Raw genomic sequence first — 24,160 nt, 5'->3', positions numbered from 1 at the left:
CTTTGAAGATTTTTTTTAACAACACCCCCAATAATCTTTATTCATCTCTGATAAATATACACTATTCTACAAAAATGGGGGTCACAGTGGGAAATACAATACAGCAGGCTTCACCAACACCTTGATAGTGGACACTGTTCCAAAAATAGCTCCCCAATAATGGGCCGTTGTGATTGTCTTGGAATTTAGTAGAAATTAGTGTAAACTGTGGCAGACATTTATATAGGTGACGTGCTGGCGATTGATATTTGTTTCCTAATTGAAATAGTATTAACACAATCACTGTCTGTGGTGTATATTTATATTCAATATTATGCTTTTTACAAAACAATCAAATTCGCTGTTACTTGATATGAATGAGGTTTAATGATGAGTCTTGATTTTGTTTTAAATTGGATAACTTTTCTACACTGGTTATCTGTGCTTCGTTAGCTGTGGTCTGCAAGTCAAAAAAGAAACTGTAAAACTTCAGCTGAGGGCTAAGAAGGGAGCTTAACATAAAGAGCTTTTGTGTGTGCGTGCGCTTGCAGATGTGCTTGTGTTTGCCTAAGTGAGACAGTTCATTTCAAACAAAGAACCAAACAATGAAATAAAGCTTCCCTAATAGTGACAAACCGGTCGCTGCTGCTGATGAGGACTACTATGATGATGACTGATGATGAAGTCAAAGGAGGCAGGGCTGGGGGTAGTGGAGCATTGGAAGAAGTCTAAAGAGGATGAGACAGAAGGAGATTAGAAGAAGGAGGAGGTGCGCAAGAAACTGAGAGCTGTAAGCAAGAAGAACGAAGCAATAGAAAGCTAAAAAAAAAGAAGAAAGGGAAAAGGAAGTAAAGACATTGTGACTTAGTGCTTCATCGACTCATCCAGCCTGAGAGTGGAAAAGAAAAAGGTAAGAAGATGTTGTGAGTGGATTAGTGAAGTGCCACCAAGTGGCTATTGTCCCTTACAGGTTATGTGAACTACTGGATCAGAATACTGTACATAAATGATCACTTAGAGGTTGCCAACCATAATGTAGAAGTTCACACAGATCATACAACATACGTTACATCATATAACATTGTAGTACATTGTGGTTCATCTTGTTGCTTTGTGTAGTATCGTGTAACATTGTCACATCGTGTTACATAGTTTAGCATACGGCATGTTACATTTTCTAACATTGTGGAATGATTTGCATTGTATTTGTATTTGTGTAACATTGAGGATATTGTTACTTCGTGTAACATCTTAACTAATTCAATTCCAGAGACATGTGTTTTATATATTTTTAAGCATCCAGACATTAAATTCTAGGTACGTGTTTTACAAGTGTTTAGCAAAAAGAAGATCTGAAATTGGCTGGTATTAAATGAATTAAGCAGTAAAGTACTGGTAATTGATTACTTTTGATAGATACGTATCTGTAATTTTGTACAGTAATTGAGCAATCAATGAGATCAGTGGTCCCCAACCACCGGTCCGTGGATCAACTGGTACCGGGCCGCGTGGGCTGCACCCGAAATAATGTTTTGGAACTGATTTCGTTTAACAGTTCATTCATTTGTGCTGTGTTTGGTTTGAGCTTTGTTTTTTGGCGCCGCCTCTGGCCGCTGTTGATATTACATTTTGTAGTGAGAAGGATGGTGTGGTTTTGGGAGCTGTCCGTCGGTGACTACATGTTATTTTGTCTATGTGAAATCTGGCCCACGACTGTCTGTAAGTTGTACTTTCTTTGTAAGAATGTTGATGTATGATAATGGGGCCAAAATTAGTTTGTTTGTTGATTCAACAACTTGTGAATGTGGATAACATGCGAGCTAATATTAGTTCTGATCTTCATTATGTTATACAGTGTTGCCATGTATGCGTTTGTGCAGTTTGGTTTGTGCCAGGTATTTCCCTTGAAATTAATAGCTTTTATAATTCAGTTTTATGACTGACTTAATGTAATTTGCATACACTTTTGTACATTTTCAGCCCCCCGTCCTGGTACGCAGTAACAATCTCCAGCATTGACCAGTGATAAAAGCGTGACGAAAAGGTTCAAGACCACCGAAGTAGATGATACAGTACTAAAGTAGTCATTTACATTCTGTACTTAAGTGCTAACCTAATTGATTACAAATAGTAGTTTAATACAAGTAATTAATTACTATCTTGAAAGTAATTGATTCTATTGTACTTAAAGTACTCACATTAATACTTAATCATCTAAAGTAATTAATGACTTTAGTACTTAATCATCTTAAGTATTTTAGTACTTAATTACTGAAAGTAATCAATTAGTTTAGCTCTAAATTACCTAATGTAATGGATCACTTCAGTGCTTATTTCATTTAGTAGCAGAAGATGACAATGGACAAAAGGTTCCATCTTCTGGGGTTGGTTTGTGCAATACAACACAAATACTTGGGTTCACCATATTAGTTTAGCCCTTCACTGACCAATAATTTCAATATTTTTAATTCAACTCATTTTTAGTGTATCCTTGTCCTTATTGGTTGACAGATGATTCAGCCAGACTGACACTGTATCTTCACCATGACGAACACTCAGCTGCCACGGTAACCAGCAGCTAACCAGCAAGTAACCCAATTTATATCTTATGACGGTCCGAGGAGTGAAAACCATGCCAAAAAGCAATGCCCCACACCACTGATGACCGTGTGGCCTCAAGAAAACTCTGCGACTCCTTGAGGACTTCACGGCCTCCCTGAGGATCAGTATGACTCGTCTCCAGCCCCTCCTGCTCCTGTTCCTTTTGGTGGCATCCACTCGATGTCAATTTGACGCCTGTCGCTGGGAGGCGGAGTCTGGATGGGAGGCCTCCGCCTGCCAGCCGCCACCTGCCAACATGAAAGAAGTCATGCAGATACGAGTTGATCCACCGGGAGTCACCTGCGGGAACCCACCGGAACGATTCTGCACTCTGGTCAGTGCCCTCAGCGTGCCTTCATAATTGCATGTCTTCACTTATTACTTGCCAGCTATTTGAAACCACAGAATATTGTGCCATGAACACAGAACCTTCCAATCGACAGAGTAGAACCTCTTTTAAAAAACACACACATATATATATATATATATATATATATATATATATATATATATATATATATATATATATATATATATATATTAGGGCTATGCAATAATATCAATACATATATATATCGATATATGTGTCACCATTTAGGAGAACCCGTACCTGTGCAGCGACGAGTGTGATGCATCCAGTCCGGACCTGTCTCACCCACCTCAGCTGATGGGGGACCGGGAAAGGGGCGGGCTCATCACATATTGGCAAACGGTCACATGGTCCAAGTATCCCGAGCCACTGTTGGCCAACATCACTTTGTCCTGGAACAAAAGTCTGGAGGTGGTGGACGACTTGGTGGTCAGTTTCGAATATGGGCGCCCCACCAGCATGGTGCTTGAGAAGTCCATGGACAACGGTGAGACGGCCCACATCCCGTGTCAGGCTCTCTTGTTCCTTCCCTTTGTCATGCGGTTGTTATACTGTCTCCATCAGGGCTGACGTGGCAGCCCTACCAGTTTTACGCCGACGACTGCATGGAGACTTTTGGCATGCCGCCAAAGCGAGTGTCTGACTTGGCGCCCAGCAATGTGACCAGGGTCATCTGCACGGAGCAATACTCCAGATGGGTTGGAGCCAAGGTGACCTTTGATATGTCATGAAAAAGTCTGCAGTAGCCTTGTAAGGTAGCTTGCACAGCAACACTTTTGATGATAAATCAACATTACTCTGGTACAGTATGGTGCAGAAAAGCTAATATGCTAATGCTAACCCATTGACGGAGAAGACATCCATGTTTGCTTTTGAAGCAAAGATGCTGAAACAATAATGCTAGCCCCTGCATTTGAGGGAGAAATGCTTAAGCTAACCACTAGGAGGGCATGAGCTATGCTTGCTGCTGAAGTAAAGATGCTGACAAATGCTAATGCTAACCCCTAGGATAGGACACTCATGTTTGTGGTTGAGGCAGAAATGCTGACATGCAAATGCTAACCCGAAGAGGAGAAGACAATCATGTTTGCAGTTGAAGCAGAGATTCTAGCTAATGCCATCGCTAGGACATACAGTAGGTGTCAAATTCCAGTCCTCGAGGGCCGGTATCGAAAATATGGAGTGGAGTATGACACCTAAGCCCTAGTAGGCCATACATTTTGAGAAGTTAACATGCTACCATGCCAACACTAATCCCTAGGAGGAGAAGACGGTGGTGTTTGAGGTGGGAGCCCGCTTGCGGGTGTTCGCAGGCCCTAAGTTCCTGAACATGGATGCGTTGTACACACGCCTGCAGAACAGCAAAGCTCTAAGAGACTTCTTCACTTTTACCAACCTTCGCCTCAGACTCCTCCGACCGGCCCTTGGCGGGACATATGTCCAAAAAGACAACCTGCTCAAGTACTTCTACGCCATATCCAACATTGACGTACCTGCCAGGTAAACATATGCTCAATTGTCACAAACTTAACATCACTCAGTTGTATCTTGCGCAAATGCAGATTATGGCCTTTGTTTCTGTGACACCCAGGTTATAGAACAAGGGCGCTACCACAAAGTGACCATCACAGGGAAAACTTTATTTTGGTTTGAGGTCATTGACCGTAATAGGAAGGAGACATATATGGTACCAAGAAATTCAGTCATTTAGCCCCATTGTGAATATCTTCTAATGCTACAGCTATCAAACACTATGGTAACTTGCAGAACATTTTATCAAATAATCGGCTATTTGGATGCAGTACAAAAGAATACATTAAATATGTCAAGCAGTAACTTGCAGAACATTATATCAAACAATATATTAAATACGCCAAGCATCTGTTGGATGAGAACATCCGCGTGTGTGTTTCAGGTGTAAATGTAACTTGCATGCATCTCGTTGTGCATTGCGTGAAGCCACTCTGACGTGTGACTGTGAACACAACACAAGCGGACAAGACTGCCAGCGTTGCAGCGCCGGCTTCGATTCCCGTAACTGGATGGCTGGAAGCTTCCTGCCGCTGCCCAGTGGCACTGCCAACGCTTGTATGTCTCACACGCACATTTGTTTCTACAAATAGTCAGAATATTTTTTTAATCCATCATGTTTGCTTTTTAGGTGATGCATCAAAAACAACAACCAGTAAGTATCTATCTGTCTGTGTGTCTGTCATCTTGAATGTACAGATCCAGAAAGGTAGTGGGTGTGGTCAAGTGTATTGTGGAAAAAAAGTTAATCTGTTTTCCTAAATCGGGGACAGGTGGTGTTTGTATATATGTGAGTGTGTTTAATCTGTGTTAGTACTTTAAGATATCAATGTTAATCTCACACCTACACACACACACACTTGTTTCCTAACCTTATGTCTGAGGTCCTGAAAGAGATTTTAGTACCCGTATGAGAATTTCCTGAAGGATTCAGATCATGCATGAGGTTCTGAAAGAGGTTCCAGGTTATGTGTGAGGTTCTAACAAAAGTTCTGTCATGTAGGCGATGGTTGTTGTTAAATGGAAAAGCTACATTTTACAACTTTACTCACTCTATTGGTTATGTTTGATGGCGCATTGTAGTCTTTTATTGTGTTTGCATGTGTGTATACGTGCATCTGAGTGCGTAAAACAAAAAGGACTAAAAAGCCGTAAATGTTCTTCTCTGACAGCGGCTGATGACTCTGACAGAAGTTCTGCTTCAACACGTGGAACCACTGATACTTATTTGACTTCCACTACTGACCCTTCTGCTTCTATTTCTAGTTTTGTGTCTTTGACTTTTGATACTTCTGATGAAACTAGTAGTTCTTGGACTATTTCAACCTCTACGACTAGTAGAGCTACAGATATGACTGATACGGTTTCTATTTCTACTACAGACTTTTCTACTTTAAGTTTGACTGCACTGAGTTTGGACACTTTGACTGATATTGGTACAACTATGGCTTCGATGGAAACAACTGACGTTTTGTCGACTTCAACCACCTACTCGCCTTCTAGTTCTACTTGGACTGCAGGTGATTCTGCTGTTGACAGCTTTACCGCTGAACCCTCAGCAACTGACAGCATATCGATTTATGGTTCTACGACAGACATTTCACCAATTGACACTGTGACTATTGCATCAGAGGACAAAAATATAAAGTCTTCTTTTACTCTTTTGGAGTTGGGAAACGGTGACTTAGCATCAGCAGGGGGTGATAGTAGTTCCTCAGTGGTTCCTGCTGTTAACAACTCAGATGCCGGTCTGCGCTTAGACATTAGCGATCCAACGGTACCGGGTGCCACTAGGGTGACCTCAAACGTCAGCATTGACTCTCAAGTGTATTTTTCTGACTCAGTGACTCCACCCACTGATAAGACAGACTTTGTCCCCTTGTGGACATCCACCAGCAGCTTCTCATCTTCAAGCTCAAGTTCCGGGCTATTGGAAGGAATTCCGTCTGATGGCACAGTCCTTTCAGGAGACACTCAACCTCTTCAGACATCTACTTTTACTGGCGATCCTGGAATGACACAGAGAAATTCTAATGGACCTTTTCCCGACGGACCTCTGCCTGATAACCTGCTCCCCATTCAACCTTCAGATGAACTTCTTCCTGATGTTTTGTCTGAAAATGTACCCTCCACTACCAACGGACTTCTTCCTGACAGACCTTCTGAGCTACCCTCCTCAGATGTAGCTCCTCTCGAAAATAAACTTCTTGAGATACTAACCCCTGATGTAGCTTCTCTTGATGTCCCTCTAGAAGCAGAGCTCACCAAGATAAATGATCCACCTGCTGATGTGTCTCCACCAGACAGACCGGTTGCCAAGCAACCTCCTCAAGAAGACAGAACTCCCCTTGAACAAGACAGTCTTGATCAAACTGTACCGTCTGACAGATCACCTCCAGACACACCTTTACCCAAAGAAGCTCCTGCAAATGCACTACCAACTGATGGAGCACAGCCCAAGGGTTTTCCCCCAAATTCCCCTCCTGATGCAACTTCTTCTGATGGATTTCCTCCTGACAGTTCCGTTTCTAGATTACCTACTTCTTTGAGTGAACCTTCTTCTGAAGTACTTCTTCTTGAGGTGCGCACCCTAGCTCCCAATGCTCCTCCTTCACAAGATGGAGAAATTGCGCAGGAAAAAAAGTCAACTGCATCAGACTGGTCAGATCCTACTGGGCAACTGGCCCCCGTGGACTTCACCTTCCCTTTTCCAGAAGATCAGGATACCACTGCGCAAGGAACAGAGGATTTCGGTTTGAATTCTGGATTGGAGTCTGTTGATCTTGATTCTACTGTTGGTGAAACATCATCTAGAACAGAAAGCTCCATTTTGGATTCTGAAAGGGATTCAGTTGACCAGGATTCCACTGGACCTGCAACTCCGCCTGTAACGGATGATTTTAGTCCAGATTCTGGATTAGCTTTAGAAAAACAAGAAATCACTGGCCCTGGAACTGAAGATTCAGATCCCAATTCTGGATTGGATTTAACTAACCAGGATTCCACTGGACCTGGAACACAATCTGGAACAGAAGATTTGAATCCTGATTCTGGATTGGATTCAACTGATCCATCTTTTACTGAGCCTGGAACCCGTGCTGGAACAGAAGATTCCAATAAAAATTCTGGACTGAATTCATTTGGTCAGGATTCAACCGGTCCTGTAACATCTCTTGAAACAGAAAGTTCCGGTCCAAAGTCTGGATCAGATTCAATTAAGGGTCGTTTGGATTCCCAAACAGACCAAACAGGAGGTGAAAGTCCTAAGGCACCTGAACCTGAGACTTCGGCCTCCAGCCCTAAAATTCCTGAGCAAGAGTCAAGACCTGAATCTCCAGAAAGAATCAACAAACCGGGAGAGGATGCATCATTGGTGACTAAGCAAGAAGCACAAGAGTCAGACAAGTGGAAGAAACAAGAGAAAACCGCTGAAAAAGGTGAAAGTTCGATAGATAGATAGATAGATAGATAGATAGATAGATAGATAGATAGATAGATAGATAGATAGATAGATAGATAGATAGATAGATAGATAGATAGATAGATAGATAGATAGATAGATAGATAGATAGATAGATAGATAGATAGATAGATAGATTTCGGTTGAATTTGCAGAGATGTGAACTGAATTTGAAGAAATGTGAAAGAAATTGAGCAATGTGTTTGACTGACACCTGTAGAGTCCAAAGAGGAAGGTTCGAAGAACCAAGAGCAGAAAGAACAGATCCCAAAGAAAATGTTTGAAGAAAAGAAAGAAGAAAAAGAGACAGAAGTGAAAGAGAAGAAAAAATCAAAAGAGAAAGAAGAAAAAGGCTATGAGAAAAAAGGTAAAAAAAAAAGGAGCATCGTGCTAGTTTTAGTATTAGTATTCACAATAAGAGTATTCCTGACAGTTGCACATCATTTTTAAATGTATTTACTTATTTTTGCCTGTGAAGCAACTCAGAAGATTTTGATTCCTGGCAGTGGGACAAGCAGCCAACTTTCCAAAATCGCCTATGTCACCTTCCAGGGTAAGCGCGCCCTGGATAGTGTTGGTCCCAACTCAAATAGTCCCTCTAGCCCCTCCCCTTTCACAACTTGGTCCCTGGCTCTGACTCCTCCCACATTTAAAATGAACCTTCATTGGTTGGGATCACGAGATCATTTCCCAACATGTTTGTCTCCCTGTGATTGTCAGGTGATACGTTATCTTTAATTAGCCGTGATTGCATGTAAACACGTGCCACAAGTTTTTGAGCATATCCCTGCTAGTTGTGTCGGCAACGCTTCTGTCCTGTGTGTGTCAGAGTGCGAGTGTAATGGCCACTCGAACCGCTGCAGCTTCATGGACTTCCTGAACGTGGTGACGTGTGTCAGCTGCAAGCATAACACCAGAGGTCACCGCTGCCAACACTGTCGTCTTGGTTACTATAGGGACAACAACTTGCCGCTTGATCACGAGAACGTTTGTGTGGGTCAGTTACACACGTGCACTCGCACGCATACGTACACATATTTTGCTGATGATTTTTAAAGTACAAACAACAGTTTTCATTTAAAAAAAAAAGAAAATTATTGTTTGTAGTGTTTGAATCTTGGGTTACGCAGTTGCTGCTGATCTTGCTAGTGACACCAGCAAGTCCAGCACAAAAACACAACAAAACCATAGTGGTCTCTGTTGGGATTTTTAAGATGTCACAGAAAAATCATCTTTGAAGATGTGAATTTTACATTTACATTTGTTGACCATGGGAAGGTGCAAAATGGGGACAACTTTTTTGTGTACCAGTCAAACCAGAGACTTGGATAGAAAACCAACAAAGTCGCAGGTGCATGTCGGTTCACTCTTCCCTCCTCACAGCGCCATCTTGAGGATGTTGTGGATGGGCAAGTGATCAAAAACTTAGCAAGTCTTGCATGTAGTTGCGTTCTAAGCAAAACCACAACAATCAGGAAAGAGACATTATGAAGATTTGAGATCATCGAGACAGAGATCAGACCAAGACTGTGTTTATCAAAGAGGAAATCACAAAAAAGAAACGGAACAAAATGACCAGTATATATTTATTGTCATTACCTTGGCAACAAAAATAAATTATGCAATGTTGTTTTTTGAAAGAGTTGGGCAATTCATCGCCAAATAACGAGTCATTGACAGCATGCCAACCTTGCGTGACAGAGTGCGACTGCGACATCACTGGCAGCCGGTCTCAGCACTGCGCCACCTCTGGGGCGTGTCAGTGCAAGGAGGGCACCACAGGGAGGCGCTGTGATCAATGTTTGCCCGGATACACGTGGAGAGAAGGCGGGAGCGGCTGCACAGGTACGTGGCACAGGGGGAGGGGCCCGATGATTGACAGCTAGATGGATGCATGCATAACTAATTAATTAGCGTTCTCGTCATCAGCCAACATGTGTGATGAGGATCGGCCATGTCAGAACGGCGGCACGTGTGTGGACTTCCTGCGCTGTGAATGTGCTGACATGTTCACAGGTATGCGCGTCTGAACATGATGATGACACAAACTGAGCTGTGATTGGATGTACTTAAGCCTTTGGTGCCTGATGTCATTTTCAGAATACAGCAATTGGCACCACAATTCTATTCCAGTGCTGTATATTCTTTTTTTTTTTTAGTAATGATAGTAAGCTACTTTATACTTTATGCATACATTATTTTATTTTATTTTTTATTTTGGGCTTGGATTTTCATTGAGTGGTTGCAGTTTTACAACTAAGCAAGATTTGAAAGTAGCATCAATCCACTCGCCATATCAGATGCTGATGTCATACGCCTGTGTGTACATGCAGGCGTGTACTGCGAGCAGCGCGTGTGTCTCAAGAAGAGCGGTTGTCTTGACGATGACACAAGCGCCGCCTCACCGCTGATGACGTCACGACTACACCTGCCGCTAATGTGCAGCCTGATCGCCACTGCCGCCTTCTAACCCGCAACTGGATGTCAAATCAGAGAAACATTTGTTGCTGTCATTATTCTGCGATGCTACGTAACCGACCCTCCGGGCGGTAATGTTGTTGACTTTGTGCCTGAGTTCAACATCCTCAAAGAAATGTGTTAATAAATGTGTCATGGAATACCGCCATACCTCAATATACGTGCAAGTGACCTGAATTTTTGGGATACGATTTTTTGCTTTGACCTGTGAGCAGAATTTGAGATACGAGCACCGGTTGTTTCAAGCTGTTTATTTCAATTTCCATTTAAAGTTACCTGTAAACTGAACAAAGATAGTTAAATTGAGTGTACTTAAAAAAAAAAAAAAACAATGTAATTATGCTTAGGAAAGACTACTATGATGCTAACACAAAATGTGTTGACTGCTAAGGTAGACCCTAAGTTCCTTGTTAGTCCACTTCCAAAAAAAACGAAGATTGATTCATAAACAATTTAAAACACAATGAGTAACAAAATGTATGAACATTAATTGAATAGAATAAATAGAACCAACGCAAATTGCAACGTTACACGTTTTGTTCAAAGTGTTTATGTACAGTAAATTCTACAAGAAGTATTTGAAATTTTGAAAAGGATTTGGAAAATATTGTTACATATATATTTACATTTTACCAGTCGCGAATGATCATCCCACAGAAGCTTGGTCAAGATCATGCGTCATCACCAGGGGACGCTCCGCGCCTACCATGTGTGCGTACGTCATCAGAGCGTGACTAGCATGATGCGCAAGTGGCGGACTTTCGCGACCTTGGCGTTCGGAGCTACGCTTGGCGCCTCGGCGAGCCGCTTGTGGGGGCCTTCGGGCGGCGAGGAGGAGCGACAGCAAGTCGATCTACTCGCCCGGTTGCCGGTGGTTCCGGTACCGAGCGTCCACGCCTCCTCCGAATTGACTGTGCGTGTCCGCGGTGACGTCACTTAGCGACTTGCATTGTTTATTTTTAAACTTAAAATCAAATGAAATAATGCAAATGTGAAGATTTATATGTTTGGTATTGAAATGTCACATTATGACGTAGATTCCAAACTTTTTTTTTCAATATCCCCTCATAAAGAGCGATGGATAGGTTAAAAAAATGTCTTAATTGTTGCAGCTTAGCAGGCCTTCAGGGGGCGCTGTAATGAAATATGGTTTCCCGTCGCTGTCCAACGTTCGCACAAGAGAATCGTACGTGAGCTCGTACGACCCACGAACCAGGACTCCCGCGTGGGTCATTGAGAGGCTCGGCGGCGACACGCTGAGCGGGACGGCCGACAGGAAGTGCTGCGACTTTAAGGAGGACGACAGGTGAGCCTCGTGCGTGCGCATCGTCATGTGGCCACAAACGTCAATTTGATCGTGTGTGTCTGCAGCATCCACGTCTTCCACCGCGCCACCAATGCCGACTACAAGGGGAGCGGCCTCGACAGAGGTCACATGGCTGCGGCAGCCAATCACAAGTGGAGCCAGAAGGCCATGGATGACACCTTCTACCTGACCAATGTTGCCCCTCAGGTACCCACACGTTGTCTTCAGCTCCCCCACAAAGTACACACATGCACATTATTGCGTGTTTGCACACAGAACCCCCACTTGAACCAGAACGCGTGGAACAATCTGGAAAAGATGTGTCGTTCGCTGACCAAACGTTACGTCAACGTCTACGTGTGCACGGGCCCGCTTTACCTGCCCAGGTGAGCGCAAACTCTTATTCCGTCACGACACATAGGATCAGGTAAAATAAGGAACGACAGGTAACGTGATGGTGTCATCTCCTTAACAACCAATTTTTTTTTTTTTTAATCAAGCCTTGTTTATATATTGCTTGTTTGAAAATAGACACGGATGGAAAAATTATGAATTGTGATTAATAATCTTCAATATTCACCAAAATAATTATTATTTTGGTTATGATTGGTCTGCCCGACTATCAATTGTAGAAAGATATAAAAAATTTACTGCTAAATAAGTTTAGTATCCCTTTAAGATAAGGCAATGGCAGGAAGAAAAAAAAACAGCAAAAAAACTCAAGGTAGTTCTATATTGTTTTTTTTTTTCTTTTTTTAATTTCAGACAGGAAGCTGACGGGAAACTTTATGTGCGCTACCAAGTTTTGGGTCGGAACCATGTCGCCGTGCCAACGCACTTCTTCAAGGTCAGTTCATCTCATTTGAGACGTCCAATTTCAAAGGCCTGCTTTCCTCTTACGCCAGCATTGCCGCCATCTTGAATGTGGAAAGTTTGTAGAGTTGGGAATTGAATGCAAAGAATTGCTAATTTTTTTTTAATGTGGTATCACCCACTAAATGTCACACAATAAATAGTACAACTTTTTCTTCCGATTTACAACTCAGGAAACCCTTCTCCAATTGGTTGACAAGATCTCCTAAGTTGTTTACAATGTTACATGCCTGAAGAAGTCTACCTAGAAAAATTGCGCAAATAGAACATAGTTCATGAGAAAGTGAGTTTGAACAAGTCACTGACCTGTCCCACTCGCCATGTCCCCTTCAACGTTCTTCTTGTCTGGATCATCGGCGGCTCATTTCAATGCTTTGCCGGCACAGGTGATGATCTTGGAACGCGGCCTGAAGGAGGGAGTGGAACTGCGGTCGTACGTGTTTCCCAACGAGCCCGTGGACGAGAAGATTCCTCTGGAGCGTTTCCTGGTTCCCATTGAAACCATCGAGAGGGCGTCGGGCCTCCTGTTTGTCCCCAACATCTTAAGGGCGAGCGGCGGCGCCATCAGCGCCATCACCAACAAATGAAAGTCAAACATAATCGCAGAGAAGGAATTTTTTCCAAGGAGGCGGACACTTTTGGATTTCCAGTTGTCAGGGAGGGCACACCTCTGTGCTGCCTATGTGTTTTTTTTTCTTCCAAGAGATTTATTCAAGACGACAGAATGCAACAGCAGCAACATCAAACTGATGTATACTTTTGTGGTCAGGCTATCTGATGTTTCAGGCAATAGGTGGGCCATCTTAAATTATTTATTGTAAGGCCCCTCATGACATGTCTCCCGTACTCCAGCTGGAACAGGTCAATAAGAACAAGCTGTACTCCGTGAATAAAAACAAAGGAAGCTCTCAAAATACAGACATTTCAAGCAATTTATGGAAGCAAGCGTATAAAAAGTCATGATTTCGTCTGAGAGGGAAAAAAAATTAAAAACGATGTAATGGAACATCATTGTGCTAAAAACTCCTGTGTTATGTCTCCTGCTCAGAAAGAGGCGGGGCTAGTCTGCCGCTAGGGTGGCTTCCTCGGGAAGGGGCGTGTTTCAAGTCACGCGAGCGAGTGTTCAGAGCGGCGTTTTTTCGGCAAGGTGTTATCCATTTCCACGAAATCTCCGTCCTCTTCGGACTCGAAGATTTTGATGAGAGAGTAGCCTTCGTTCGGAGGCACTACCTGCTCCTCCACCTCGTCCAACTCGAATTTGTGCTTCAGCTGCATTACGAGCTGCGGCGCCACGTATTCCTTCAGAAAGTCGATGATCTCTGCGAGAGCGGCGAGAAGATGGGGGTCATGAGTGATGCTGGGAAAAGAGACGCTGCGATACCTTCACTGACCTCCGTAGGAAAGTTCAGACCAGTTGGGAACGTTGCAGACTTTGAGGCGCCGGAAAAGCTTCTGTGCGCAGATCGGAGTCATGCCACTAAAAGAGCCACATGACCGGTTAGAGCCTTGATTAAGGAAATAAAGCCTCATGAAGCACTTAGGATTTTTTTTAAGTCCCCTAGGTGATGCTTTTGATTTAATGATAAAGGCTGGGTTGGGATGTAATACATTTCCGTTGTATCTTTAAATGCAGAGTGCCATCTATAGGTGCAAAAAAATACCACAGGTGGTTCATGAGGCTTCATTTTCCCATCACTACAAAAGGAGAAAATTCAACTTACCCCACCATGCTGGAAACCATTTCCCAATCAATGTCCCCGGCATCTTCAATATTCAAGTTGTACAACCTGCAATAATTGATAGTCACGCAACCTTCAGCACCTGCATCCAGGGTCCAACCAGTGATCTGATTGCTTGATCTTACGTGTTGATCAGGTGGAGTTGTGTCTTCATCGCTTCAGATTTTTTCATGGATTTTCTCTGGTACAATTGGTTCTTCAGGATGCTGGACCTTAAACGCGAGAATCAATTTGACATTTGCCTTTCATTGAATTTTCCGCTTCAGAGAATCCCCCCCATGTATACCAATTTTGAATTCGTTTTCGGACTGTCACGCTTTAATATTTGTTTTTATAGTTGATTATTCTATCAGATTCCACCAATCAATTAGATAAATGAATTAGAAAAAGATTTTCCTAATTTAGATATTTGCCAATTATTATTTTATATTGTTAAGTGATAAAACTTAGATATTTGCCAGTTAGTTTTATCACTTAATTTAAAATAAACAATAACACTAATGCAGTAAGTATGTAAATATCCAATATGTGAATAATTTTTCATGTACAAATCTCCTTTCAGCTTTTCTCACCTGAGTCTTGTACACATTTTCTTTTATTTTAGCTGACATTCTTCTATCACTTACCACAACTGAAACTTTTCTGAACCCCTTCAAGCCTGCCTGCACATGCTTCTTCACCTCTTTTTCCACACTCTATTGCTTTGGACTGTTGACTCTATATACAGTACTTAAAATGCTCCACTTTCTTCATCTTTTCTCCCTGTATCTTCACTCATCTTCACACACACACACACACACACACACACACACACACACACACACACACACACATATACTCAGTCTTGCTGCGGCTAACCTTCATTCCTCTCTTTTCCAGGGCCAACCTCCACCACTCTAGCTTCTCCTCCACCTGTTCCCTACGCTTACTACAGATCACAATGACATTTGTGCAAAACCTCAATTTCACCTTTAATCAAATGAATTTATTGCACAGCCCTAAATGGGACTCAAATCAAAAAGTGCTCGTAATCTTTGAACAAAATATGAATGTTGACCTGGAGAAGAGTGAAAGGCGTCACACTGACCACTTAACGCGACACTGAGTCCAGCTTCGGGTGCCCACGCGGTGGCTGATTTCCTTCCAGGGCAGGTCTGTACAAAGCTGCTGCAGATTCAAACAATCCTGGCCGGGGGATTGTTGAGCCAAGACCTCCAGGTGAGCCTTGACGACCTCTTTCAGCTTGCTCTCCTCCTCGCATGTCCAACTGCCTCGACCCATCGCTGATCCATGTGATAGAAAGAAACACTATATCAAAAAACACGTTTTTCGGATCAAAAATGCGAGTTACGAGCCTAGCCGCTGAACGGATTAAGGTCGTAACATGGGGGCCCACTGTATTTAAACAAATACAATTACAGTCGGCCCCCGGCTTACGAGCACCCTGATTTACGAACAATTCGCCTTACGAGCGTGGATCAGGAAGATTTTTGTCCTCCGCTTACGAACATACCTCTCGCCTTACGAGCAATTCGCCTTACGAGCAATTCGACATGCCGGCCATTGAGTATGTACAGATGTTCTCGTTTAATTGCTTCAATAAAATCATCAGTAGAGATATCATTAATCATCAGTAGATACTTGTGTCAGTAACGTGAACGCTATTGGTCTTACAACGTCACACTGACTGTCTCACTCACGGTGTCTAAATATATTACCATTTAAGTGTAGTGTTTGTACAGCTAAAGGGAAAAACAGCTGACATGAAATTAAATGTGCCGATTGCAGGACAAAGAATTGTCATTGGTTTAAATGTGTGTTTTTTTTTTAAATTAATTGTCAATACATTCCAACCGTTTAAAAAAAAAAGTGCGAATAATTATCAGTCAGTCACGGAGATGCGAATATGCTATTGGTCGATTAAGGTCACCCGGTCTCACTCACGGAGATGCTATTGGCCGGCGTCACACGTCAATCACAGAAATGCCGATATGCTATTGGCCGAACGCCTTTATCTAGCTTAAAGAGCTCTAGCTCTAAAGAGTTACTGTAACACTGTAAGACCAATAGCAAATCTATCGCCGTGTTAACTTTGAGCGTGGGACTCTGCCCCCCTCTGCTTACACCCAGCTCAAGTCTCGTCGTTTCAAAGGTAAAAGCTATTTATCCATTGTATTTATTATATAATGCAAGTGTACAGCAGATTATGTCACTCAATTTTAATATATGTATACAGTGTGTCGTTTTTACCTAAGGCTTCGGCGCGCGTTGCACGCATTCACGAATTAACATGGGTTTGGATTGCCCGTTATACGAGCAATTCGAGATACGAGCGTAGCCGCTGAACGGATTAAGTTCGTAACCCGGGGGCCCACTGTATTTGAATTCATGAAAGTCTGAATGTGATTCCCCCCTCAAAGAGGCGTTGTTACACCCTGACCACTCCATAGAAAAAATTCTGGCTACGACCTTGCTTGTCCAAAGCCAAAAATTTCAGAGGAATCAAAGAACCAATCGCTTCTCTTGATTTGGAGGGAAAACAAGCATTTTGACATCATAATCATGCTGTGGTGAATAGCGTTGTAAATTTCACACATGCTACAAATACATATGTGGGTTTTAACTTTAGCCTTGCAAACCCGCTAACATGACAATAAAAGTGAGAATTACGTTACCAACCAAGTTGGAAAAAGCGTTTCTGTACGGCGTATGTGCTGCGGTCCATCTGCAAGGCGATGACGCTCCATTTATTGCCGTGTATTTTTTGTAACTTGATCAGTTGTTCGATCTCCTCTTTGGAGAACCTTAAAAAAACGACAACATTAAGCACATTGTAGCACCTTATGACCACAAGATCATCAGTGCGCTCACATTGCGTCGACAGCGGCGCCTTGAGATACGAGTGAGCCGACTTGCAAAATTGCGTGATATTCCCGTCTACAGACGCTGGCTACATTCCCTTGGATCCTGAATTTCTGAATGTGGGCTACAGGTCAGTCACAGGAACACCCAATTTTTACTTTTAACGTCTAACTGTTTTCTAAGGTTCAGGGAGACGCCAACTTCTATTTTTATGGTCCCAGTTTAGTGCGTCAACAATCCAAGCCAATTAACCCCTTTTAAAAAACCCGGTCAAACTTTGCCGTCAAATAAATTCCATTTGCAAGCATTTCGGAATTAACTCATAATATTGTTTTGAACCTCCACATGTTTTGACGATGCATTATCATTTTTAGCCTCCTAGTGTTTTTTATTTAATGCTTTTTTTGTGAGAGGTTTCTAGATCAGTGACTTAAATTGGAAAAAATTGACACACAGTAGGTTAAAAACCCCTTTTTTCATTGGCTGTTGACTGAAAGTGACATCACATGTACTCACGGCTAAATTTGCGAACGTCACATGACCAAACCGAGAAAACAAGCCAGCTGTAATTGGTTGTTGCCTGAACGTTGAGCATGTCATGTTCTGTTGACAACAAGCGGAAAATGTATCCTTTTGAGTTTTACATCAAAGTAGGACTGCAGCTTTACGGCCAAAACAATAATCATGATTATTTTGGTCAATATTGAGATTACGATAATTCATCATGTTTGCTCAAACATGTCTATTTATTGCCCTTTTTAAAAGTATATATAAACAAGCCTTGATACTTACAATAATAATAAACTAAAAGTAAATATGTCAAAAACGTGGCACACAGGGCAACACAGCTAACTTACTTTGCTGAGTGCAAACCAATGAAAAAAATTTAAGCCGACTTAGAACCAAGCACATACTACAACAGACCTGTAACAACACCAACGACAGCCTTAATAGTTTTTTTTGCAAGGGGAAAAAAAAAAATAGTACAAAAGCAGCAGATTCACTCGAGTATGTGAGTATGGACTTAGAAGTCAAAATGTCAGTTTTGGTCATTTCAAACCCGACATGCACGATGTTGTGATTGTTGTGTTTCTTTGGAAGGTCTGAACTAGTTTTACTGCCATTCATTTCAATGGCGAAATATGATTTGAGTGGGGTTACAGAAGAAGTTGATCTTCTATCTAAAGGCGCCACAATCTACAAAAAACAAGTGTGAAGAGTTGCTCTCACGCTCCCATGTGGTTCATCTGGTCAAGCTTTAAAGCCCGAGTCAAAACCACCTTGCAGGGCCTCGGGATTCCCTCAGCTGCGGGACAGAAGCCAACATGGCGATTAACACTGAGTGCGTTGTGTGCGCACCACACAACACATTTGTACAACCAAGCTGCTCGAATATACTGTGTGTGTGTGTGTGTGTGTGTGTCCCACCGATGGACTCCATGAAGTGATGCTGCTTTTTCAGCTTCTTGATGCCAGCCTCCAGGTCCTTATAGCGATGGGGAAAGAGGAGCTGCTCGATGGTGGCGATGCCCGATATAGTCATAAATTTTGCGATGTTGTCTCGGAGTTGTTGATTCTCCTTCCGAGAGAAGCGTCCAGAACGGATAGGCACGCCTGCGTAGACCCATGGAAAGAGGCGGAGCTAAGCATTTTTACAAGCGCATACAATAGCACTGCACATCTATTCACTGCAAGTCCCATTGCTTGATTTGGAATCATGTGATCTTTTTAATATCTTAAATAGGTGAAATAGCTTACCAGTGGCATGGGGATACATGTGCATTTATTCCTAATACCAAAGATCTCATTGGGACACAGATACTTCAAATCGCATAAGTCGGACGCCCCAACACTCTTTAAGGGGGGCCTCTCTAATAATGGGAGCTTTTTTAAAGCATGAGCACGACCTTGCGCTTTGAAGAGCCGGAAGCGGTCCAGGTCGTAATGCAGACATTTCTTAAGCTCTGACGGGCTTTTATTCTTCACATTGGGAAGAAACTCTTCCAATTCCGCCACCAGAATAGGATCCAACCTTAAACACACATACACACACACAAACGTAGCAGCGTTAGCATGGGACCTTGTTATCAGATTACTAACCATGAGAGCATGACTATTAGAATTAGAATCCCCCTCCTTTGAATTTTTTTGCAAGTTGAAGGTACTTGAAATCCATTCAAATCCATTCCAAAGTACTTGCAAATATATCCAAATGTACGTAATTCTGAAAAAAGCATTTTTTTTTCAATAATAGTATGTGGTATGCTCATCAACACTGTAGTATAATGGGAACAAATGCTAAGTTTTTAGTTTTTAGTGCATTTTTCCCCCCATAACGATATCGGGTATGCTTGTCACCACCTTGTGGCATTATGGGATCAAATTCTAAAATGTTAGCATTTACCCCACAATTACATTTGAATGTATTTACACTTTTTTTTTCAGATTTCCAAATACATTTTGAACAAATTAAAAAATAGGTTAATTGAATAAACTTGCAAATACGTCCGAGCCTACTTGTAAGCTAAATGCAAAAAATACATAAATTTTTCCCCCCATTACGGGATGGGGTTTGCTTGTCAACACCGCGTGGCATCGAGGGGAAAAAGGGAATGCACTTGTAAATCCTTTCGAACAGACTTGCAAGTATGTTCAAATTAGCTTGCAGTTTAAAAAAATGTCACCCCAAAATTCCGTGTGGATTTGCTGATTAATCAACAAAATAATAAACACTAATTAAGATAAAAGTAAGTTGCAGACAAGTGTAATTTCAAAGAGTTTTTTCTACTACATGTTTGTTTCTAATTTGCACAATTTTATTTATTATGTTTCTTTGTTTTAACTAAAATCACCGTGGTTGCGTGGTTACGTCAACAAATAAGTAATTCAGTAAATAAGTGGCGAGAACTCACTCATCATAGTTGCTCTCTTCGGTTGTGCCAGTTTCTTCAGAGACGCTGCCGTTTGTCGCACAGTGACCGTTGGTGGTGGTGGGCATGGTGATAGTCTCCTCCGTCTCATTCTCTGTCGCATCGGTGGTCAACTTCTCAATTTCTTGATCTATGATAACGTCTTTTACTTTTTTAAGGACGCCATCTTCTTCTTCTACTGTTCTTTTCTTCTTCTTCTTCTTCTTCTTGGTGTGAATATCGTCAGAAAATGACTTATTTTCTTTTTCTCCAACCCATTTCTTCTTTTTCTTGTGTTTTTCAAGGGCTCCGTCAGCAGGAGGAACGCAGCCAGCTTCTGGTTCTGCTTCAATCCTCTTTGTTCTCTGTTCATGGTAGAGCGTATCAGTAGTAAGATCGTCATGTTTTTCTTTCTGTCTTTTCTTCTTCTTCTTCTGGGTGTACTCGTCAACAGAAATAATACTGTCGGAATCATTTATGGCCACAACCGGAGCAAGTCTGTTTTCTCCGTCTTGGATACTGTTTTCTCCATCTTGGGTGTTGTTTTCATCAGTAGAAATCTTATTTTCATTGCTTTTCTCTCGCTCCTTCTTCTTTTTTTTCTTCTTATGAGTGTGTGTTTCAGCAGAAAGGATGTTTTCTTCAATTGTTTTTTCCTTCGGCTCCTTAGTGTGGCCCACGGGAGAAAGAATGACATTTTCTTGCTGTTTTGTTTTTTTCTGATTGTGAGCCAACAAGTCAGTAGGAAGAAGGCTGTAGTCGCCTTCCGTACGTTTCCTTTTCATCTTGGGGGTAGGAATATCGACAGGGACGGGAATTTGCGAGTGCCTCTTTTCCTCCGCCTGAGAAGTCATGGGAATGGAAGGCAGGCAGCATAAAACCAAAGTTGCTTCCACTGACCTGCAAAACAAGAAGATACATTTTGATGTCATCTTCTGCTCCGTGCATTTGTTGTTCTATACATACTTATCACAATGTGGCAATGTAAAACACATTTAAAGAGTAAAAGATCAAAATAAACCTGGAAAATTAGTGATCGTCGCGACTTTGGTCAAATTTTTCCAAAAACACGAAACCTGACGTTTCGTCGGCTGAAAAGACGACAAAGTCGACTGGCTCCCCGCAGAACAAACACACTCCACGTCAAAACGTGTTGTTGCGAATTTGCGCAAACACTTTAAAAAGCCACGTTTTGTACGTTTCGATTGCTCCAAACATTTTTTTCCCCACGTTTGTTGTGGAAGCGAGGTACAGCTACAAGATGGTTTACCGATATGCTACTCTTTGTTTCCGGGTCTCAAGATTGACTACTTCCGTTTTGGAGAAGCCGCATGCGCAGTTTTAGGTACGCCAATTTAGCCGCCATATTTGTCAGGGCCAGGCTGCAATGATGAATGGATTGATAGATGGATGAATGGACGAATGATAGCTAGCTAGCTTGCTAGCTTGCTAGATAGATCTGCTTATTTCTGTCTTGTAAACAACATCCATGTTTGTGATCCATTCCAGTCCATTATTCAAATGTAATTGCAACTACTTACACTCAATCATGTCCTCTGTGAAGATGATGGTTTGAGTAGTAGTCCTGAACCTCCTACAGTCCACAACTATCTCCGTAGTTTTACCAGCATTGAGGACAAAATGCAGGACTAGTCTACACAGTTCGATGGCAAGATCTAGAGTTTTATTAGACGTTTATTAGAAGTGAGGCGTACACGGTGAAGAAAAATAGAGAAAGAACACTGCCTTGTGGTGATCCAACAATACTGATCACAACATCTAATAGGGGAATCCCTAAGCACACAAATTTGGACCTGTTTGAAAAGTAGTCAATAATTCAGGAGGTGGACGATAATGATGAAAACCTTATTTTTTTCTTGTTAACAGATTTCTGGATGCACTTTTTCAAATGATATCTCAAGTAGCAAGTCAACTTAGTAATAATTAAAAAACAAAAAACAAACCATGACCATTTGCTCCAACTACTTTAGGTACAATCAAGTGAATGGTGTCACAGTGGCCCATTGACAAAACCTGACAATTTATCTGCATGTTAGTTATGAGTACATACATATTCAAATACATTTATGTAAGTTTCTACTAAAGACAAGAGTCGTCCCCCCCACAAGGACACATTCCTACAATGACTCATTCACTCGCATTATCTCCTCTGGGCTGACATGTACACACACACACACACACCCACGCACACACTTATTTAATTGTTGATGCAAGAGTGTGTGTGTGTGTTTATCAGTCTGAAGGTCATCAAGGTCACATGTTATCTTGGAGTGTTTCTATTCCAGTTGTTGTCCATCTTTGGTCATCGTGGTTGACCCAGCACCGGCTATAAGAATGTGGAACGTCCCTCGCCATCCACTAGCCAACATGGCCCCCAAGAAAGTGGAACCCAAGAAACCTGCAGAGGCCAAGAAGGCACCAGAAGCAAAGAAGGAAGAAACTGCCCCGCCACCGCCCAAAGCTCCGGAACCTGAGGCCAAAGCATGCGAGGTGGACCTAAAGAATATTGTGGTGGAGTTTAGCGCAGAACAGATAGAGGAGTTCCGCGACGCCTTCACGCTTTTCGACGAGACACCTGCGGGTGAGATGAAGATCACGTACGCGCAATGCGGCGACGTGATGCGGGCGCTGGGCCACAACCCGACCAACGACGATGTCCTGAAGCTGCTTGGCCGGCCCAAAGCCGAGGAGATGCACTCCAAGTTGTTAGACTTTGACGCCTTCCTGCCCATGCTGCAGCACGTGGCTCGCGCCAAGGACCACGGAAACTTCGAGGATTTCGTTGAGGGGCTCCGAGTCTTCGACAAGGAGGGCAATGGCACAGTCATGGGGGCAGAGTTGCGTCACGTCCTGTCCACCTTAGGGGAGAAGATGACGGAAGACGAGGTGGACCGGCTCATGGCCGGACAAGAGGATGCCAACGGGCACGTCAACTACACAGACTTTGTCAAGCACATCATGGCTGGGTGAAGGCAACCGTCTATGTCTTTGAGAGCTACAAGTTGACGGTATACTACATCGACAATACAAAGTGTGCTGCACACCTAAACGTCTCTGTGCAAGTCATCTTGTCCTCATTACTGCTGTGGATGAATGAATAAAACATGTCAAGCCTTAAATAAAGACAACATACTTTATAGTTTGTATTTTTATTTGTCTTAAGCGAGTTTGTGTTGCGGTCTATTCAAACACAAAAAATGCCAACTGCAGGCAGTTGACCATATGATGCTTTCTTCAGAAAGCCTTTGTACATCCCCGCAATTGGCTCTCAAGCAGTTCGGGTGTCCCCCATCTACTGCCCGAAGTAACCTGGGATTGGCACCAGCAAGCCTGCGAATCCTTGTGAGAATAAGAGGCTACGTATAATAGATGGATGGGCCTTTGATCATCAATTTGAATGTCTTGACCAATCAGAGCCTCTTTTTACGTTCCAAAATCTATGATTAACTCATTCACTACCATAGACTGCTATGGACAGCAGAGATCCATTTTTATTGAGCTGGGATTGACCGCTATAGGAACATGTCAAAGAAACATTTTGACTGGGATGGCAGAGAATGATTTAATAAGTAACATTTGGACCAATCGTAAGATCTATCACTATTGAGAGCCTCTTTGACCAATCGCAACTTCTAGCATAGAAAATCTTTGATTAATAAGAACTCAGAAGATCTGTGACTGGGCTCGTGGATGTAAATTATAAAGTATGATCAACAATAATGTCCTGTCACCACTTGCCGGTTCCTCACATAATCAGAACCTCTCTTGTCCGGTTCCGACCGGCTGGTTCTGCAGAAGTTGCTTGGTTTCGATAAGCAACCCCTACATCCTGATTGGCCAGCTGGGCGTAGAGGCGGGACCTGAGGAATCGCGGGTAGCTGTCGGCCTCCATAAGGCTGAAAATCTGATCTTGTGCCAGCTGGAAGGAGGTAGGCTCGACGCCCAGGCGCAGGCTGCGCTGGGTAAATTCACGGACTTTTGAATCCACATTGACCTGTAGGAAGGCGTCACGGTGTCAGTCACATGATCAGG

At 42.6% G+C, this 24,160-nt stretch overlaps 5 protein-coding genes across 9 annotated transcripts in view; 3 read left to right on the top strand and 2 right to left on the bottom strand.

Moving 5' to 3' along the window:
- Positions 1 to 703: 703 nt before the first annotated feature.
- LOC148429019 (netrin-G2-like) lies at positions 704 to 10,574 on the top strand. Of its 3 annotated transcripts, none has more exons than XM_088427718.1 (14): positions 704 to 889; positions 2,491 to 2,914; positions 3,179 to 3,437; positions 3,515 to 3,660; positions 4,212 to 4,450; positions 4,866 to 5,038; positions 5,112 to 5,135; positions 5,653 to 7,917; positions 8,161 to 8,307; positions 8,419 to 8,493; positions 8,770 to 8,937; positions 9,642 to 9,785; positions 9,870 to 9,956; positions 10,274 to 10,574. In XM_088427718.1, the coding sequence occupies exons 2-14, from the start codon at positions 2,708 to 2,710 to the stop codon at positions 10,408 to 10,410; spliced, it is 4,071 nt and encodes a 1,356-aa protein (XP_088283844.1). In that variant the 5' UTR covers positions 704 to 889; positions 2,491 to 2,707; the 3' UTR covers positions 10,411 to 10,574. The 3 variants fall into 3 exon arrangements, with proteins under 3 accessions (XP_088283844.1, XP_088283856.1, XP_088283849.1); XM_088427730.1 differs by having other exon boundaries at positions 709 to 889; positions 6,733 to 7,917; XM_088427723.1 differs by lacking the exons at positions 704 to 889; positions 2,491 to 2,914; positions 3,179 to 3,437; positions 3,515 to 3,660; positions 4,212 to 4,450 and adding an exon at positions 4,596 to 4,706.
- A 568-nt stretch (positions 10,575 to 11,142) lies between these two features.
- endog (endonuclease G) lies at positions 11,143 to 13,620 on the top strand. The gene is made up of 6 exons (XM_088428306.1): positions 11,143 to 11,331; positions 11,531 to 11,724; positions 11,790 to 11,931; positions 12,001 to 12,110; positions 12,490 to 12,571; positions 12,984 to 13,620. The coding sequence occupies exons 1-6, from the start codon at positions 11,158 to 11,160 to the stop codon at positions 13,182 to 13,184; spliced, it is 903 nt and encodes a 300-aa protein (XP_088284432.1). The 5' UTR covers positions 11,143 to 11,157; the 3' UTR covers positions 13,185 to 13,620.
- LOC148429017 (transcription termination factor 1-like) lies at positions 13,396 to 21,382 on the bottom strand. Its single transcript, XM_088427899.1, has 11 exons — positions 21,129 to 21,382; positions 20,111 to 21,007; positions 19,106 to 19,230; positions 18,627 to 18,812; positions 18,429 to 18,504; positions 17,016 to 17,140; positions 15,424 to 15,619; positions 14,462 to 14,548; positions 14,319 to 14,384; positions 13,989 to 14,074; positions 13,396 to 13,916 (listed from the first exon to the last, which is right to left on the bottom strand). Exons 2-11 carry the CDS (start codon positions 20,959 to 20,961, stop codon positions 13,705 to 13,707), a joined length of 2,010 nt encoding a protein of 669 aa, XP_088284025.1. The 5' UTR covers positions 20,962 to 21,007; positions 21,129 to 21,382; the 3' UTR covers positions 13,396 to 13,704.
- On the top strand, positions 21,266 to 23,265 carry LOC148429016 (myosin light chain 1, cardiac muscle-like). The gene is made up of 2 exons (XM_088428331.1): positions 21,266 to 21,452; positions 22,414 to 23,265. The coding sequence occupies exons 1-2, from the start codon at positions 21,439 to 21,441 to the stop codon at positions 23,096 to 23,098; spliced, it is 699 nt and encodes a 232-aa protein (XP_088284457.1). The 5' UTR covers positions 21,266 to 21,438; the 3' UTR covers positions 23,099 to 23,265.
- The window catches only part of LOC148429015 (regulator of G protein signaling 3-like), a 14,825-nt gene continuing 13,926 nt past the window's right edge, over positions 23,262 to 24,160 (bottom strand). For all 3 annotated transcript variants that reach the window (XM_088427794.1, XM_088427811.1, XM_088427803.1), the window contains one exon: positions 23,262 to 24,122. In XM_088427794.1, the coding sequence (XP_088283920.1) occupies positions 23,874 to 24,122 (249 nt within the window). In that variant the 3' untranslated portion in view covers positions 23,262 to 23,873. The remainder of the gene's footprint in view (positions 24,123 to 24,160) is intronic.

The sequence above is a fragment of the Hippichthys cyanospilos genome, chromosome 1 (genome assembly GCF_059441005.1).
Source record: "Hippichthys cyanospilos isolate Australia breed blue-spotted pipefish chromosome 1, RoL_Hcya_1.0, whole genome shotgun sequence".
Classification (NCBI taxonomy): Eukaryota; Metazoa; Chordata; class Actinopteri; order Syngnathiformes; family Syngnathidae; genus Hippichthys; species Hippichthys cyanospilos.
This window is presented reverse-complemented; position numbering and strand designations above follow the sequence as displayed.